Source organism: Anser brachyrhynchus (assembly GCF_964034855.1).
Source record: "Anser brachyrhynchus genome assembly, chromosome: 5".
Taxonomy (NCBI): Eukaryota; Metazoa; Chordata; class Aves; order Anseriformes; family Anatidae; genus Anser; species Anser brachyrhynchus.
In genome coordinates, this window is record NC_137699.1 from 10,582,250 (window position 1) to 10,602,431 (window position 20,182).

General features: G+C 38.7%; 1 protein-coding gene and 1 long non-coding RNA gene across 2 annotated transcripts in view; one reads left to right on the forward strand and one right to left on the reverse strand.

Moving 5' to 3' along the window:
• LOC308195544 overlaps positions 1-20,182 on the forward strand; it is a 181,667-nt gene that overhangs the window by 111,137 nt on the left and 50,348 nt on the right. Inside the window, exon 3 of the long non-coding RNA XR_013951606.1 lies at positions 9,426-9,468. This is a non-coding gene — a long non-coding RNA (uncharacterized lncRNA). The remainder of the gene's footprint in view (positions 1-9,425; positions 9,469-20,182) is intronic.
• The window catches only part of SLC17A6 (solute carrier family 17 member 6), a 33,617-nt gene that overhangs the window by 11,085 nt on the left and 2,350 nt on the right, over positions 1-20,182 (reverse strand). The window contains exons 2-4 of the mRNA XM_080593146.1: positions 18,596-18,848; positions 17,748-17,866; positions 1,361-1,475 (exon numbers count right to left, since the gene is read on the reverse strand). Of these exons, the coding sequence (XP_080449272.1) occupies positions 1,361-1,475; positions 17,748-17,866; positions 18,596-18,848 (487 nt within the window). The remainder of the gene's footprint in view (positions 1-1,360; positions 1,476-17,747; positions 17,867-18,595; positions 18,849-20,182) is intronic.

The following is a 20,182-nucleotide window of genomic DNA, read 5'->3' on the forward strand; positions in this document are numbered from 1 at the left end:
TAAAACAAGATCAATAAGAGCTTAAAAATATAATCTTATATAATCTATAAATAAATAAATAAATAAATAAATAAAATATTATCTTATATCTTAGCCTTTAATGAACCTTTTTGAGCACTTAAGCAAAGAATTGGATGATCTTAGTTGGTCTGATTTTAAACCAGTTACATTTTAGGTTGAGTCTCTCTTCAAAACCAGCCTTAACTCATGATAGAAATACCACAAATAAATCACAACATCTTGTAGTGTTGAAATTTTAGAAAATTTAGTATGAAATATACTGTACTTTTTCACAAAATTAAAGTGTAAGAATTGCTATGATGTATGTGTATTTATATATAGCCACTTTTCCCTTAATTTGATATTTCCTCTGCAAAAAGTAGAATGAATAGCTTCTTGCAAATGTTGTGATTATCCCTCTGAATACACAAAAAGCTTGTAAAATACATTGTTTTGTATTCAAAGAGATTTTATAACCAATTTAATGTTCATTTTAGTCTTTTTTGTTAACTTTATTAACTTCCCCCCCGCAAATAATCTGATGCAATCCTAAGATTGCCATGATTTATTGTAAACCTTCTTCAAACAGTACTGCTTGAGATATTTTGTATTTGCCATCCCTTAAAACAGTATCACAGAAATGAGTGATGAAAGAGCTATTTTATTTTGTAATTAACCACTTGCTTCTGTTCCTCTCCTCTTTGTGGTCATGCACACCTGTGTCCATGCAAAGCACTCTTCAGGAGTGGATCTATGTTTACACATGTATACTTCAAGTACTTAATTGCCAGTTACCTAACTTTCTACATCTTCTTTTTGAGCCTTTGTAAATAATTAAGTGCATGAAATAAATTCAGTTCACACAACAGAAGTGCACAGCGCTTGGGAAGAAGGAGCAGTGATCACGTCTAAAATCTGAAACAAACAATTTTAGAAGGCAGGCTCAGTATTTTTCTCTCTTCAGTCACCGTAAACCTCTCATTCATTCATATGGCCGGGGAAGCTGTGAGAGAAGCTTAATTCATTAAGAGAAGCTTAATTCATTATTATAGATTTAGTCTGTGATACTGGACAGCAAATAACCGTTGAGAACAGCACCAATATAAGCCCTGTGCAGGACAGGATTTCAGTAAAACTGCACTGTTAAATGTTTATATTACTGGCTTCTCAGCAAGGGAAAACTTCACTACATAATTTCATAGGTGAAAGAAAATCCATAGTTCTTACAGTGTAACCCATTGCACTAAAAATCAGGAGTAAATTAAAAGCAATTTTTATTTTTTATCAAAAAAGTGGCAGTTGCTGCTTAAAAGCTAATAAACGTATCAGTTTTACTGGTTGTGTTATGATTTTTCCATACCTCCACAAGGCCCTGCAAGATCCTAACAAAGATGACACACCCGTAATGCACCCTGGCTGCAGATGGTATTAGCATGTTGAGGGAGGATGTCAGCAGGATAGCAGCACCAAACACTCTGCAAGGGTGGAAAAAACAAGTAAAGGAAGTATTGTTCCAGTGGACATATTCCACATATGTTCACATACCCATATCAATAAATTTCAGTGTATGATATTTATGTAGGGGATTTACTAGCTGCTGGACTGGGTTAGTGTCTGCTTTCATCTAGTGTAATAACCTGTGTGATAAGACCCACATGGACATATACATCTATTTAGCATTGTTTCCTAAGGAAATACATCTTGTGCAATCACATGTCTATATCTTACTCTCTTTATATATCCCCACTCTTTCCTTTCCTTAATTTTCGCCTTTATTTCAACCAACTCTGATTCTATTCTCCAACATCTAGAGAAGTTAGAAATTAAATCTCCAAATATTTTGCTAAACCGGGCGGCTGGGCAAAAGAGAAATTTGTATTAATGCTTTCATCGTAAAAAAGTGGCAACGTACATTCACTACTTTTAAAGCAGAAGACAATCCACATTTATAAATGCCAAAGCAGAAGGAAGAATTTAAAACAGAGACAGCATTTTCTTAGCTACAAAAGCAAGTCAATGTGTGTCAAGTCAAGCACACACCCAAAGCAAAGAGATCATTCTTTATGCTGTTTTTTTTTCAGGGACTGCTCATTGAATATTGATAATTTTGCCTCCAACAACATCCTAGCAATTGCTTTAAATCAAGTACATTACAATGTCTAAATACATGTGTGAAATAATAATTCATATTCAAAATTACACTGTTTTGACTAAATTTTAATTTAATTTAATGAATGTGAACCCTTTGTGGTAGCAAGCCTTTTCTCCGGTATTATTTTTTTTTCTGTTCATTCAGCTATGCAAAGTGATGTACCCAGTGGCATTGATTGGCCTCTTTCTTTATACAAAATTATGTAATGCTAAAATAAATCCTGGAGATATCTTAACATATGACATCATGGTATCTGATGTGGAACTGATTTGACAGAAACCTTTAACCTTAGCATGTGTTCTTTAGAAATTGGTACGGTGCCATAAGTTAGTGAGAAACAGACCTTAGGCTAAGGAAGGAAGAAGCTGTGATAAATTTCAAGAGGAAATTTCTTCCTGAATACATCTATTTTTCAGATCATCTATTTAGAGTTACATCCTGATAAAAATACTTAAATAGCAAATTAAACATATTCCACTGCTAAAGTTTGACAAATATTAAGTGGCAGCTGTACAGAAAAAAAAAATAAAAAAAAAATAGCTCTAACCCTGGTCTCTTCACTGTACTCCTGGTGTCCCCATCTTGTGTCAGAGAACATCTGGCTCGCTGTGCAGCACGATTCTGCCGTTGCTTGGCAGCATGTCCAGTACGTTCACCAGGACTGACTGGTGCGTGTGTTTGTGTCTCATTGAGTGAACTGTCTTGGCCTGAATTCTGTCTTTACTCCTAATTTCTATATGTGTAAGTTTCTCTTTCATAGCTTTGTGAATCACATCAAAAGTGAGTGAAGTTCATTTCCTTACATTTTAATATCCCTGATATGTTCACATAAAATATTATGGTGTCTTGGTTTTCATTTGATTTTTTTCTATATTTATTAATGAGAATAGTGTGGGACTCAGGGGAGCTTTGCTTATGATTTTCATGAATTCTTTTCAAAAGTAAGATGCTCCTGTTACCAATTTCTGAAGAAAAATGGACTGTAACTGTTTTAAAGATTCATTGAGAATATCGTTTCTTTGTGAGCAAGAAGAAAGCACTGCTTGGTTTGTAGCTTTTTCTATTTCTTTTCTGAATAGATATTTAACTAGGTTTCTAATGCAGCAATATATTTTTAAGTTTGTGGATCAGTGCGTAGACTTGCTGGAGCAGATTCTTAGCTAGTGTGAATCAGCACAACACTTTCTAAATTACAGTTCCTGTTCAAGTCCTGCAGAGATATTAGGAATTTGCCATCTCTTTATAGGGATGAGATCTACAAAATAGTTGTGGTATATAGCTATTTCATCAAGGAAATTTAGTCTGATTTTTCAATTCTGCATCTGAAATCAGCTTCTGTTTGCCACAATTGAAGGCTGTGTTTCCCAGAATTACCTTGTTCTCATGTTCACTAAAGAGAAGCTGTTTTTTTGAATTTGTTCTTTCTAGAAAAGAAAGTAAAATTCATTTTAGAGAATGATCCAAGACATGCATCTTTGAAATGAAAATCTTGCCTGTATTCAGACACACAACTGCTAGTGAATGTTCAGTTATGTTGAGGACCGTGTGATGAAACAGTTCCACAATGTCACTTGTAAGTCAGAGTTCTCAGGGCTATGCTTTATCAAAGCAGCTTTCTCAAAAAAAACCTCATTTTTTTTCCAAATATCTATGGATTTAAGAGTAGAATATGATTCATGTCAGAAATGTCCTTTCTGTTTTTTTTTTTTTTTCTGGAATCCAAATTAAATGCAGTGCCATGATTTTAGTGTATGGCTACTGTAGTGACCTAGTTTCCTCTATAACTCTCAGTCAAGAGCAAATACAGCTTCTTACATTTGCTTTGCATTTCTCAAGACATATTGATAAATATAATTGGCATTTCTTTTTCATGCTCTTTTATCTTGGTATATTTATTCCATCCCCACTATCACTAAAGTCTTGTTCCTAATGAATTATTGTGGTATAGTTCTGGTTTTTGTAGAAAATTCCTGTTCTATTGTTTGAAATATCTCAGCTAACTACATTTATAATGATTTATATCTAAATACAGTGCATTTCTGAGGTATTTTACTGACCCACATATCAAACCCCAAAATTATGTTGTATTTTTTTTAGTGCTTAGCATTTTGTTACATGTATTAAGCTACTGATTTTATGATCCATTGTACTCTTGAGTTTCAGTTCTTATTTGCCCAATTTGGCTACAACATTAACTGGACATTTATTTCACAGTGGGTGCATTCCAAACACCACAAAACATCTTAATTCCATGGTACAAACTGAAGGGCTTTAGCAGACTGAAGGTAGATTCTGGGAAAAATACAGTATGCCACAGAGACAGAAGAGGAGAAGCCAATGACAATGCCATCATTCTCAGCCTTGGCATAAGGAGGGAATTTAAATGCTATGATATACCTTAAGTAGTCCCTAGATGTGGGGGAAAATTCCTTTCTGACCCCAAAACAGCAACCGGTGTACCCATATATAGACATATATGACATGTATGGGTATACAGATATATAGATGTATTTTCTATATACTCATATATAGAAAATAACCATATACAGAAGAAGACAAATGAATAACAACAGTAGTAGTTTGTCAAGGAGGAAAAAAAAAAAAAAGGTAAATCCTAACCCTCAGAAGTGACCAGAAGCCCTGAAACAAAGAATTATGCTTTGCTTATCTATTTCTATTTCTAGACTCAGTAGACTCAGTCCCAGAAGACAGAATCTAACATTGATCCTTGGTGTTTTACTGACATTGGCATTATATGAAGGTCATGAGTTGTGCCTTAGTCCTCCTGTAATACAAATAGTAATAATAGCAAAATCATATTTGACTAAGAGACATTTGGGATGGGAACAGAGGAAGGAAATGACTCTGACATGTCAGGAAAAATGCTTAGAATGGAATGAAGTTGCAGGAAGAATTAATCTTTTTGGTTTTCAAGCTAGTTGGCTCATTCTTCTCTTTGGGGACCAACTAAAGAGAAAGAAATGTATTTATTTTCATCTCTGGATTTCTAATTTCTACATATCTGTGCATCCCCACCATTCTCATCTACCTTTTCCAGGCAATTCGTATTACATGAGCATTCTGCCTGGAAGTGCATTACAGATTTTGTTACTTTGTTGGAAAAAGTGCCAGCTCAAAAGTGAACTGAGAACAGTGGGAATACAGATGCGTGCCAAATGCTGAATGCCAGATGGGTGACATATTGGGTTACACATATGATATCTGAAAATAAGAAGTCCTGCTTGGAAGCATCCTCTTACCCGAAGGACTGGGAATGAAAATTGCTAAAATGACTGCATAAAGCTAAAACTCCTTTCATATGTGCATGGTAGGATTCAATTCCCCAGTTGTCAGAATTCAGTGCATTTTTATTGATGTCATTCTTTAATATCATTGGCAATGTCCACAATTATGTGTTTCTTTACTGTCTGATAATTGCGGTCCATTTTTATTAAAAAAAACTGTTATGGAAATTAAGTAATATGTCAAACCAAAAGCATATGAATTACCTTAACTGAAGTTTGTCCTTAAAAAAAAGGTAACTTTTATGTTGAAAATGGCAATTTTAACTATTTATTTCAAAGAGAAAATGCTTTATTAATGAACTATGAATGCCACTTCATTAAAATCCAAAATGATTTAAAAATAGTAAATGTTGTTCACTGACAACTACAAAACAAGACTATGTATGTTTTAATGGAATTACATTGAGAGCTATGAAGGCATAAAAGGGTTCATATCACTTTTCATGATAACCTAAACAAGTTTTAAGTTACTTCAGCAGGAAATTCATTCAGGACTGTAACTGAATATTTTTCACCTCCAAAAAGCCACCTATTGTCATTTCATTGAAGACCTATCTGTGGAATAAGAAAGCTTCATAATTTTGTTTTGTCATGATTTCCACGGGAATCATGAGGAAAAAGCACAGCATTCCACACTGTTATAGCAAATTAAATCAAAATACTAATGGGAGTATTATTCTGACTGTAAACAGGAACCTGTGGAAAATGTAGCCCATAGTAATTTCTGGGACATACAACCTCCGTACTTGACAGTTTTACAGGAATACTGATCACATTATAAAGGCTTTATTTGCATTGGCTAATGTATTCATATTGCACATTTTATATAAAATACTATATTCTCTCTTTTAATGAACTGTCTACATTTTTTTTAACCATTCAGTTGATTGCTTTTGCCACCTTGTGAATGTTTTTCTGCATAGGTGTTCACAGGACGGTGCCATCCTTGTGCACGAGCTAGTTTGAACACAAATATTTAATGACTCTTCACTGATGTGAATGCTTTCCCACATTTTTTCCCACAGTCCTACATCATCTAAGCTAATGGTAACTGAGCATAAGTCTTGCTTATAGGAAGTTCTTCATACAAAATAAATAGGGAATATTTTGCCATAAACAAATGTAAAACATTTTTTCTAGTCTTACATGAGATTCTTTTGTTAAGTAAGGGTACAAATTAAAGAGGAGCGAAAACATGAATTTTCCTTGCAAAACTTTCCCAACCTAGTCTGAAGATGAAAATTCTAAAAAAAAATAAAAATAAATTATTTGGATTCAAGTTGGCAAGCAGGAGAAACAGCTGGCATGTTATTGACATTGCTCTTCCTTAGAGAAAATACATAAAATATGTTAAAGAACAAAGACTTATTTTATGAAACATACGTAAAAATAAACTAGGTCTTGACTAGCCTTAGATATTCTTTCTTGAACCATGCTTGTTTGGGAGAGTCCCAGAGCAGGAGCAGCTCTGGGCAGCTGCAGGGGTGTCATGCAGAGTGACTTTGTGGACTTCTATCAGCTCAAGATTGCTAAAATTTGATATCTTCTGCTCTGACTCCACTGCCTATCATTTATCTTTGACACACCTCCTCCTCCAAAAGGCCAGCAACACAACATAGAATCAATGATGCTGCTTTTTTTTCCACAACCCAAAGAATTTCTTGTCTGAGAGGAAATGCAAAGCTGAATGCTGGATTAAATGCTTATTTTTTTTGAGTAAAGCATAATGTCTAAGCAGAAACAGGACAGAAGCTAGCTTGAATGCCTGTAGGCATGCAGAGTTTTTTCAGAATCCTTTCTTCTGCAGATGTTGCTAGCAATGCCAATTTGTGACCATTTTTTTTTTAACTTCATTTTTTTCTTTTATCTGTGCAATGTCTGAATGTATAGAAATTTCAGGTTGTTAGCTGCTAATTAACACTTTCCTTCTTACAAATTTGTCTCTCTACCTGAACTAGGAGTGATGAGAGTCTTCTAAGACTTTGATAGAGAACATGAACATTTTGAGGACCTGAGTTTTGATCTGCCAGCTTTGAAGACAAATAAATCCCCAAATATTCCCAAGCCTTTTAGTAGAATAGACCTTTCTAGGATGGCTCCAAGCACCAGAGCAAAATGCCATGGAGAGGTTAAGTCAATGTGTACCAGTAACAAAGTCCCTTTCACCTTCTGCCTTCTCTGAGCCCCATTAATACCACTGACTTATACAGGTCAAACCAAGCCCCAAACAGTTCTCAGGCTGTGCCTTCCATTTGCTGTTCACAGACTTATTTTTGATACAGTGTGTGTTTTTTGAAGAACTTTGGCATTGTTAGGTGACAGCATCACAGCAAATGATGCTGAATGTAAAAGACTCCTGGGTCATTAAATTCTGATCATTGCTCTTACCAGCAAGTGCATTACATCATCCTTTCATAAGCAGACCTGGTTCCATCTCAGAAGTAATTAGCATTTGCCCTACTTATTTTGGAAGCCTTTCCAGCTTATGACTTCCTACATCCAGTAGATATATTGCTCTCATGCTGTCTATTTTAACAGTTTTAATATTTGCATTTTACCCCAGCAGCAATCCCGTCTTCTTTCTTTTGCATCACTAGGCAAGCTGGGCCCTCTCCATCTCATCTTCCTTATTCTTCATTCATTTGATCACCCTACTAACCCTCTCTCTCTCCTGTTTGAATTCTACTGGGGAATCTCTCAAACCTGTGGTTTCATTTTACAGCTCATTATATCCATAGATGTCTGGATAAAACACAGACTCATTCCTTCTAGCTCATTAGCTTTGGGTTGGCTTGCTCTTTAAATATGTAATCTGCTAGATCGTGTTTCAAACCAAGACCATCTCATTCAAATTACCTAACCGAGTTCCAGGTCTTAGGCTGTGATTCATAACTGTCTCTGTTGATTTTGAGATATATAATACACCTATAAAATAAATCAGCTTTAAAATATTTTGTGGATCTGGCTGGGATGATAATTGCTATGTACTGGATGCAGAGGCTTTATCTGTATTGCTTTGTGAAGTGTTTTGTGACATAGAGACTACACGTTACGGATATCTGCATCCCTACTGCTCAGGTTAAATGTGGATTCCTTCAGAGCAAAGGGATGGTGACATTAATATTTTTTATGCAGACAACCTAAATAACATTTTGTAGCGTGAAATCCAGTGTATGTAGTGTATTGGGGTGGAGTACCAAAGCAGGTAGAGGTGATTAAGGATGTCTGTTGCAATAAGTGTCTGGAATTAACTCTGTCAGGAACGCACATGGATTTTGTTTCAGAGGGGATTAGATATTCCCCAGTGAACAGGACCCTGATTTTGAGGTATCATAAGTGCAGTAGGGATTCTGGAGGCCCAAGACGTGGGAGGGAACTGGGAGCAAAGTTCTTTAACAGTATTGATATATCTGGATGATATTATCTCGATAAATAAGCTTTCTTTATAAGCTTGTTCTGAATTCATCTGTTGTAATTGTATCTAAACTGTGTGGCAACTTTCCTACAGACGGCAAATTTTCAGATTTCATCAGAAACATGAGATCAAAGGATTTAGATCAATGGAGGAGGGAATGCAAAAATAAGTCCCAATTTCAGATGTAACCTTTCTCTTGTTAGCTGTATCTGAATAAGCAGAGTCAAATTCTGAAATTGTTATATTTAGTCCTGAAATTACTCCTGGATTTAGTATCTTGAGGATATTAACATCTATGATCACTACTATCCTATATCCTAATAGTTCCAAATATCCACCTTGTGTAACACAGGTGCTTCTCAGCACCAGAGAACGTAGTATTTTAGCCTACAATGTTACTGCTTGAGTTTTGCTTGGACCCTCCATAGTTAACATCATTAATGGTGGTTTACTTGCTTTCAATTTATGCAAATGTAAACAATGCTCTTACTGACTTCTGAAAAGATCATTTTTCCTCTGTAATATATTGTGACAACTGTTTATATTTTTCCAGCTGTTTCCCCATGCTTCAGTGGTTACCTTCTTGACTGCAAACTGTAAGTAGCCACTCATTTGGAATATTTACATTACTTAAACTCATGTTTATTAAGTATGTCCCTTTCATGTCACTCATTCGTGTTCTTTGTGAGCTAAATAATCCTGATAATGTTTCTGTTACTCTTGTTGTCTTTTCACTTTGTTATCATGCTGATTACCCTTCTTGGGATATTTTCTGTTTCTGTTTGCTTATTTGAAATGGATTAGGAGAAATTGAACCCACTATGAGGAGACAATATTTAGCTATTCTGTGACATTATATCATCACTCTAACTTTTCTATAGTATAGACTAATTTTCTGATGACTCTGTTGACCCCCATACAGTAGACATATTCATCTGAAATGCCCATCCTGACAGCTTATGGCTTCTTGAATGATAGACAGGATGTCGTGTTTTGTTTTGTTTTGTTTTCTGAATCGGGCCCTCAATTTGCATAAAATGGCACAGGGCTAACAAAGCTGGGACTATGCCATGAATATTAGAGTGGTTGATGAACTCAGCTGCCCAGCAAAACAGATAGAATAAGATACCTTTGACATTAGAGAGGTACACTTATTCCCAAGTGCCAGTCTTAGACTGAATGTGCTTTGTGAGAGAATCGCTTAAAACCAATCCTCCTTCATAATAGTCTGTGGCCAGAAGCCATAGTATAGCAGCTTTATTTGTCTATTTAGAAATGTGATAAAACAGGTTATTTTCATTCATATGTGTACAAGGGAGGAGGGGAATGTGTCTATGTGCCCTTCATACTAAATCCTATTATAAGCCCTTCATGAAGCATTAATATGTAAAAGCTGACCTCCCGCCATCTAATCTAGTATAATAAGGGCTTGGATACATTATTAATTTTTGTCACACATCTGAGGCCCCCTTTTATCAACCAAAACCCCCATCCAAATCCCTTGTTGCATCATTAAATTGTGAAAACAGCTTCATCATTCATGACAGAAAAATGGAAAGACCCCAAGCCATATGGCAGAGGGAGCAGCAGGACCAGCCGCCCATAGATGTCTCCCCAGTCCCCTCCTTGCAGTGGCTGGTGCTTACAACACCCTGCAATACAGCAAGGTGACAAAATCGTCTTGCTTTTTTGCTCAATATTGGCTCCTTTGGCTGGAAACAGACAAACCAAATAGCAGTGCCTGGGTTCATAGCCCAGTTTAATCTGCAGGGTTTTGAACTGGATGTGAAAGGTGGAACTGGCAAGTACAACAGCAAGGGTTCTTTCATACAGTGCAAGGTCAGCTTCTATCATCAGAGGTTCAGAAGCTGGCTCTTGTCTAATCATTCCCTGGTTATGCTGTGAGCTATATATAGTTTGCAAAAGAAACAAACCTCACACAGTATCTCTACCTACAGGAAAATGTGAAGATGTAAAGATCCAGGAAATCTTTGTACTTCTATTTCTAAACCAATACTTAGCTTATGTATTTCATGCTTGCTGTCATTAGGACTGAGTGAATTAAGGAGAAAGGTATTATAATTTCACTGATACACAAATGACACACTTTCTGTGAAAATCTTTGGGACTCTGAGATGAAATGCTCTGACATATAGTTGTCTGAAATATCATTCAGGTTATTCATGGAAATAATCCTATCAGATTACTTGCTGGGCACAAGGATTTAGCCCTTAATAACAAGATGAATGGCACTTTAAAAACAAAAAAGAATTTGAAGTGAAAGGTTGATTTATATATTTTCATTCAGGTTAGAATGTGACAATGATGAAGAGTTAACAGAGATGCGAGATAATTAGGTTGCAGAGAAATTCAGAGTAATTCTGTAAGGATGATCCTTAATGTGAATAGTACAAGGATTTGTGGTTTAATAGATAATGAGAAATATAAGTCATTATCATAGAATTAGAATGTGACTTACATTTTTTTTAAAATTTTCATTCTATTCTGTTTTCCGTAGGTCTTTATGTATGAGAGTTCTAATGCTTAAGGATACACAGATGAGCTAAAATAGCCAGTTTTGTTTTACCAAAAAGAGTCTGTGATTATTACAGATCTATTTTTGAAACAGTGTTTGGCATGTACAGTCAAAAACTGCATTCGTATTTTAAATATGTTTTCTTGGGAATGAATTCCCTAGCCTGTATGACCCATTAACAGTGACCCATTAATTTCAGAGAATCTTTGCTGATTTATGGTAAGTATTTAACCTGTTAACTTCCTAACTGTGATCAGTGAGGAAATCCTGCCATGGCATTTTGGTATTGCTTTTGATAGGACAATGGTTTTATTACAGATCTCCAGTGTGTTTTTTAAAGAATTTTAAAAAGGATGAGTCAAAAGTTAAAATATAACTGTATTTAAATTATCCTGAGGTGAGGTGGTGAAAAACAGTATAGCCTGGTACCTTTCCATATGCATGTGACAGCATGCAGGTTTATTCAGACAGTTGCAGCTTTTCATTGGACAAATGTGGAATAGGAAATATTAATTTAAATAAAATTGTTGTTTTTCTAGGTTAATGACAGAACAAATGAATAATGCTAAGCCCAAGAAAATATTAGTTCATCTAGCCTGACATTCTCTGTGACATTAGACCTTATATTTTGCTTAATTATCTCTTATATTTCACCTAATTATCCCTGTACTGAAAGCATTTATTTGTAGCAGCTAAAATACAATTTTCAAAATAGTAATCTAACACCCAAAAGAGAAGAATTCAGCGTGTAATTTTCCAGTGCTAGCCGTTATTACTAACATTTATGTTTTTTTTTTTCAATCTGGCTTTTGCTTACTGATTCTTGTTATATCTTTCTACATTCTATGTCTTTCTAAAACACACATTTATGCCTAGGATTTTTTTCCAGAGGAGTTAATTGTATATTTTAAAATCAAATTACCTCCAAGTATTCTTTTTGATATACTGATATACTGAATACATAGTTCTTGCTATTTCTTTCACTATATGACATTATATTCAATCTTTCATGTAATTTTGTGACCCTTCCACATCCCATCTCTGATTTTTAATCTTAATATGCATGTACTCAAATTACCTGCAACAATCCATGGTCATTTCCATTGACCTAAATACACTGACTGCCCTAAATACAGCAATATACATATCCCAGGATTATATCGGCTTCCCTAATAGAGCATCTTGTTGGAAGCTCATGACAGGTTTCTGGAACTGAATGGCTTAGGAACCCACCCAGTGTCATAGCTTCCCAGGGTAGTTTCCCATTCCCCGATGTTACTTGCACTTAAGCCTCATGTGTATTATTTTTAACATAACCCAGCTTACCAAGTGATCTTTAATATATCTACTGATTGCCTGGTCCATTTTGCACCCATAAGTTTATCAGCATTTATACGTATTTCTGAAATGGCTGAAGAAATGTCAACATCTCCGTAGATCTTGCTTAAGGACTACTCAGCACTATCATAATAGTGTCTAAATCTTTGAAGTGTTCATAAACACTAGCACATTAATCTTTATAGTCTACCAGCATGAAATATATCACTTTTCCAATTACAGGCACCCACTTGGTTGTGCAAAACACAAAGAGAAGGGGCTCCATCACACCACATGATGACTTAGGCAAACATCCCAAGTAATCTGGGGTCCCTATACAGTATACAGGCAGAGAAAAGCATGTTTTGGGAGTGATAAAATACACCTGAGGTTTTAAGTGCTTCCTAACTCACTTGCTTTGTTAAACAGTATAGATCCTCTTGGAGGAGCTCAAAGGCAAGAAAATCTGCACCAGTTTCCAGACTGTATGCTGACAGTGATTTCAAAGCATCAAAACATCCAAACCTGCTTACAATATAATCATTAAGAGACTACAAAATAATGTATTTTTTAAATGTTGTTTCTGAATTTCATATCATAATTTTGCATTCCTTGAACTGTTTTAAAACATTTGAATATCTTGGCCTTCACATTCCACTTAAATCAAATTTGGAAAGACAGTTGAACTGCCAAACCACAAATTTCTTTTTCTTTTTTTAAAGGAATTTCAGCATATGAGAATGATTGTTGTTAGTGTTTAGTTTGTATGTTTGTTCTGAATTTGTCATGATAAGGTGATGTCCGATTAGCTCCAGCTAAAGTTCTTTTCATGACCTAAGTAGAAATTAAGACTCAGTGGGGTTAGAAGACTGTCAGCATTTCATACTGTTTCTGTTCACATCTCATGGTAATTGTATAATGATAGCCCCTCTGGTGGGAGCCACTCTAAGGCTGACATTCAAACCTATAGTTTAAAAGCATTCAAATGGGATGTTCTTTGTGCTCTTAAATGGCATTAACTGCCATTATGAGTAATAGCTCAGCTGATTAAATAGTCGTGGATACATGATATTAGTACATCACACTTGAGTTTTCAAGTTTTCTTGATTTTTTTTCAAGGAAAAATACTTATAAAAAATGCAAAAGCAACTCAGTTCCCTCTTCATGAAAATCCCACTCACGGTAGTGAAAATCCATTGTAACTAGTGAAAAACATTACACTGAATCCCCAGAAATCTCAAAAAAATAGTCTCACTATTTATTCACTCTTCTGTGAGAAAGCTTTACTATTACTAACCAGAATGGGTTGTAACCAATAAACATTTATATAATTTTGGACTTGTATCTGGAATCTGCCCATGTGTTCTTGCCCCTATGGTCTCAAAACCTCTGAATCATGGCTAATTTTCTCCTGATAAAGATATTTAGAGAAACATCTCTGCAGGAGCCATTAATTCCACTCCCAATGTATTGCTGCTCCCTGCACAGGAGAGAAGGACATTGTTTTTAGTATAAAGTCCTACAAAAGTTCAGGTATGAGAAATAACCTAGATCAGTTGCAAACTTGGATGTCCATGTGACAAAATGCCTTCTCTAAACTACTAGAAAATGCCTCAGTACTCTGCTCATTGTATAATGTTTTATCATTGACAAAATTGATTGTTCATTGAGAACTTAGCCCTGAGAAATGGTATAGCTGTAATAAACCCTACCCATGGGACGCCACATTGGGCTTCCTTTGTTCCTCCAGCCTACTGTGGTTGCCTGTGTAGTGATTTTGTACCAGCACCTTCCAGAGGCAGGTCCTCCTCTGGGAGGAGAGGTCTCCAGCCTTGTAGCAACAGGAAATTCTCTGCTATTTTCACACACTGCTCAAAGGACGCAAGTTTAAAGTTTCACTGATTGCAAATGAGGGGACACCTGAGGCCCAACCCATATCTTTTGAAAAATTATGTTGTCTTGCAATGTTCTCAATGTCCCCTACTGCTACAGAAGTTAACAGAGGTTGAAACTGTTCAGGAGCACCAGCCTTTGCAATGCACTAGCCCAACTTCTCCTGATCACCTGAGAGGTAAGAGTACAGGAAAGGTATTTCTGAATGTTCTCTGCAATTTTGAAAGACATTTTTGTTTGATCTTGTTGGAACTATAGCAGTGTAAATATATCTCTTTTAAATAAAGCATTTTTCCTAGAGTTGGGCTGAAAAGACTATAACAAAATTATCAGTTACACAAAATGAGATAAAGTGAGACCCAAGCTAGCAAGCACAAATTCCTGAGAAAGTCCATTTACTACTTGTAAATCTGTAAATCACTAAATCTGATCTGCTAGAAGTAATGGAGAGCTGTGTGTGACAAGAGTAGTGGGTCAAGGCAGAGCAGAATAACTATGCAGCAGAAGCCTTGAGTTGTACAATTAGCAAAGGATGTCAGTAAAATGCTACCCATTGAGAGACTCAATTATTGGGGAAAAAAAATAAAATGTTAGAGAGTTCCCAGCAACGCAGTGTTGCTAATTCTTTATAGGCAATAAACGTTTTAGGACAGGGGTAGGATCAAGATAAAGGGATCCTGCCCAGCTTGGAATTAATGCATTGTGTGTAGAAAGGTTTACTTGATACCACAGGAGGGTCATTTCTTCCACGTGTTATACCTTAGTGACACATTCAAGCTATGTCAACCCAATCTCTATAACTGGTTGCTAGACTGAATCTTTATGTCAAGCAAACTCTGTCCTGTACATTCTACGACTCCCTGTCAACAGCAAATTAAACTCACAAAACAGACCTTGACCCTCTTCCCAGTTTCCTTCCATGACACTCTTGGCAGTCGGGAGGCAATTTTTCTTTCATTCATGCTATCTTTCCAATGTAATCATTATCTCCTTCACTCCCAGGGAATGAATCATTCTCCCTGTTGAAAATCTCCATTTTTCTTCAGCTCAAGGCTGTTTCTCATGGATTGTCTTGAATCTGGTTATGCTAGTCTAGAGACTATTATTTATTTTTTTTTTATGTGAAGGACACCTGAAATTAGTTTTTCTGTATGAATTCAGACTTGCTGTGAATGTAAAGGAAAGCACTGATAGCACAAAGATATTCAGTGAGGATTAAAACAAACAAACAAAATGTTACTTGTCTGTTGTCCATCACAGGGTGAAGGGACCATCTGAGGCTGGAGCATGTGTAAAACAACAGAGGCTTTTATAGTAGCTCATATTCTAATGGTACTGTAGGCTTCTAAACCTATGTACCCACTGCTCGGACTTGTTCTGATGCAGGATTTCTTGGGAAAGGTATGGACATCAAGCTTTCCACCCTATTTTGTGTGCCGCTTAACCTTCCTGTCATTCTGTTTATTTCGAGCTGACCATGTAGATGTCAAAATCTGTTTGTAGCATTCAGGAACTAACTTGGGGTTTGGCCTCCTCAGTGCCCTGTTATTCCAACCACAACTCAGCTCTCCATTCTATGCCATTGTTTTATCTGCAGACTAAATATAAATCACAGCCGCTATCCGTATTTGACTATTTGCATCTACTGGCTGGCATGTAACAGGTAGTTCCATGTTTAAATCTGTGGTTTACATGGTCATTTGTCTTGTGTGGGAGTTGTCTCTTAGGCTTTCACAGTGCTAATAACTAATCACTCATCTATAAAATTGCTGAGTTAAAGTACATCCAAGTTAACAACTGGATCTGGTCTGCTTTCACTGGTGTAAATGTTCATGAAGAGAAGTTTGATTCACACCTGTGCCAGGTAGTGTGTTTGTACTACCGAGTTTTCCTGGGGATGTCCAAGCCATTGTCTTGCAAATCGTTGTAGTTACACCATTTTACATTTGGATTGATGTAAATTAAGGACATTGCTAGGGCAAATGAGGACAGACTTTTGTTTCTCTAAGTAAAATCCTGCAGTTTTAAGCAAAATTCCTGTTAATCTTCAAGAGTTACAGACTGTGCAAAGATGCAAAAACGGTCAAAGGAGGAGCCCTCTAGCGAGCTGTTAATTGTTGTTTGCAGTAGCCTTTTACGTTTGCGAACCATTGTCAAAAAGCTGGCACTCGTAAACTGACAGACAATGGACGCACCAGTCTAATAAATGTGTTCTGGTTTTATTTGCCAAGGGAGGGACGTTAGAGTTATCCCAGTTCTGGAGGACCTGCCCATTAGTAAATGCTCGTTATTGTTAATGTAGGCATCTGTCTAAAAGGTATTTCCTTTGGAGAGTCTTTTGCCATAGCTCCCCTCTTTCTCCAGCAAATACAAGCCAGCTTTCTCCCCAGGCAATCTATCCTACCTTTGATGTTGCACACTCCTGAGAAGAGTTAAAGGTATATATTGCTGATTTTAGTATCCATTTGCACTTAGTTTGTAATTGTTTTGAAGAGTGGCACTAGGACCTTTGCTGTTTCTCCGAACGAAGAGCCTATGGCATTAAGTGTGGATGTGAAAGCCTCATGTGTCTTGAATACTCAGCGGATTTAATTAACAGGTAGAATCGCACCCTGGGTGCTTGAAAAATTGCCAGACACCATAGAAACGAGTCCTTAAGTCCCCGCACCATCTGCACTTTCCTTTCATTGTGTAGGTCTCATTGAAACATGTTTTTCGACCATTCGAAATTCATTTGTGTTAATGGAAAATTCCTGCCGATGCTTTTCCTTTTCATAGGAAAAAAAAAAATCATAAAATTCTTTCGTTCGGTAATGGAAAAAAAAAAAATCTCTCAAGCTTTGAAGCAATAACGAACCTCCGGGCTTGCCTCTGAATGCGGGTCTTCGACTGGTGTCGCCACAACCTCCCCAGCCAACTTTTTTTACGGGGAGAGGGAACTCCGCGCCCCCCCCGGCCCGCTCCGGCAGGTAGCTCAGAGGCCCCCCGTGCCCGAGCAGAGCACCCCGCCAGCTTCCCTCCCCCCCCCCCCCCTCCCTCGGGCCCCCCTGCTCCTGCACAGCGCCTGTCACTGGGACGGGGCCGGCTGCCCACGGGGGGAAACGCGGGGAGGTTTGGGGCCGCCGTTACCTGTTCGCTGCCAGTCGGGACGAGATATACCCGCCGGGGATTTGGGTGATTATGTATCCCCAGAAAAAAGAGCCGTGGATCATGCCAACTGTTTCGGGATCCCAATTGAACTTCGCTTTCTTCCAGCGCAAGGGACCGGGAGAGAAGAAGAGAAACAGCAGAGGAAGGCTGTCATCGGGCCGGGATAACGCGCGCACCCGCGGCAGCTTCGGCCCGGGGTGCGACCCTCTCCCCATCGCAAACACTCCTCCTGCCCCCCAAATTCCCTGCGCCTCCTCCTGCCCCCCAGGCTCCCAGCGCCTCCTCCTGCCCCCCAGGCTCCCAGCGCCTCCTCCTGTTCCCCTTGCTCCGAGCCGCTTCAAAGCGAGCCTAGGCATTTGACGCCTTTTCCACGCAAATCCTTCCATCCCGGTGTTTTCAAACATTCCTTCACAACCTCCCTGGCTCCGTTACATCCGCTTGCGGTCGGTTGTTCGCTGTCCTCCTTCCCCCTTCCCTACAGTTATTTTACGAGATATCTGCGTTTTTCGAGGTTGTGTGCGACAAAGGAAAAAAATTAAAAATATCTGCCCGTAAATTGTACCGCAAAAGGGCTTTGGGCTGGGAAATGAAAGGGAAAAATAGGAACAGTCGGTGAAAAGCACATCCCCTACTGCAGCGGGATGCGAAGGGCGGCGGCGGGGCCGGGCAGAGCCGCGGGGGAGGCCGGGGAGCGCCGCGGGGCCGGGCCCGAGGCGGGGAAAGCGCCCCGAGAGCGGCGGAGCCTGGCTCGGCTGCGCTCGAGTGCCTGACCTGGGGCTGGGAATTGTACCGAGAGGCCAGAGGAGTTACGGGGGAAGGGTTCCCACCTCTTTAATAATTTTTCCTCCTCGGTGTATGGTGCTGTTATTGACCATGTCCACGATGGCCACTCCCAAGTTACATCGGATCCCGAAGGAAATGCAGAATCCCAGTCCACTCATGATGGCAATGATGTACCTCCGGGGCAGCCCGAAGCAGGTACAGTCGCAGAGCGGGGCTTTCTTCTCGGGCATTTCCATGGGCTTCCCATCTTCTGTCAGCTCGATGGTGTCCCCGGGCTTCTGCCGCTTCTCTAGGACTCTGCCCGACACAAGAAGGGAAAGTCAAACCCCGGCGCCAGCCCTGCCGCCCTGGCTGAATGCACGGCTACCTCGGGCAGCCGGAGGCTTAAGTTCACCGCTCCCCCCGCCCCTTTGGCTGGCCTTGGCTCGATTTGAGTGTTTACTCCTTGTTTTCCGTTCACCTTCAGCCGTTCTTCAGCTGTGACCTGTGGGAGTCACGATTAGTCATCCCCAGCTCCCCCCGCCGCCCCGCCGCAGAAACCCAGGGAGGAGCTCTAGCTGAGAATTGCTCATCTATCATTAAAGGCTTCTGCTTAAATATGTAGGGCGCATTAAGAAGACATCATCTGTAACCACTGCAGAGGCGCCATGTTGGGTAGCCCAAGAGGCATAGGCTGGAAACTAAAGCAGTCTTCTGGAGAAGGTTTTATTCTCTCGTTGCTGTACCAGAAACACCAAGGGGAACGGGCTTGGTGTGCATTTTGCTTCTGGTCTCGGAACAAAAGATATAGTAACAGAAGGGGTAGGGGGGGCGATATTGCTCCTTATTTTAGATTTGCAAAATGGCTGTCACATGCAGTGAAAGAAAACATGACTGTCTTTGGAGAACTGACATCTCCGGAGAAGTCTTTGCAAAAGATCGCATCTGCTCAGCGACATGTTGCGGTGCGTGATCTCTGGGCAGGTTTCACCTTTCCCGCTCAGCTCTAACCTCGACCTCATCGCTCCCACTTCCTTGTTTTTACACGGAATCCTATCTCCGAGAAACCAGTGTACAGGAATCTGAAGGGAACCGGTTGTTTGCAGCCATTTCCGATCAACAGAAAAATGCCGAAAAAAAAGAAATTAAATAAAGCACCAACCCTGTCATTCAAGAAAGGTGACTTAGAACATTGCGTCTCTTCTTTGGTGGAAAAGCTTTAAAAACATCGTGTGGATAATACGAAAGATCGGGTTTATCAAGCAGGTGCCCCATGCTGAATCTCTTAACCTTCTTTTGCAGTCACTGAGATGTTTAAAGGACAGAAACACTAACCGCTTCCATCCCAGCTCCATCCTCTTGAGGAGCGAGTACGTGATCATTTCCCAACACTCGGCACTCTCCTGGCACTGCCCTAACCCCACTGTAGGAGTGTTTTCTCACCTCAGAAGTTCTCCTCCGAGGAGCTTCTTTTTGAGGTTAACTCATCTGGCTAATGGGGCAGCAAGAATTAGCAGAATCAGGCTCAAAATGTTCTCTGTGTTTTGGAGCAAATGCAGAGATTTTCGCTAATAGTTACTCATTTAACATCGTGACGATTTTTTCTTTGCTGGGAGAATTATTTCCATGCTTTAAGACCGCATATTTTTTTT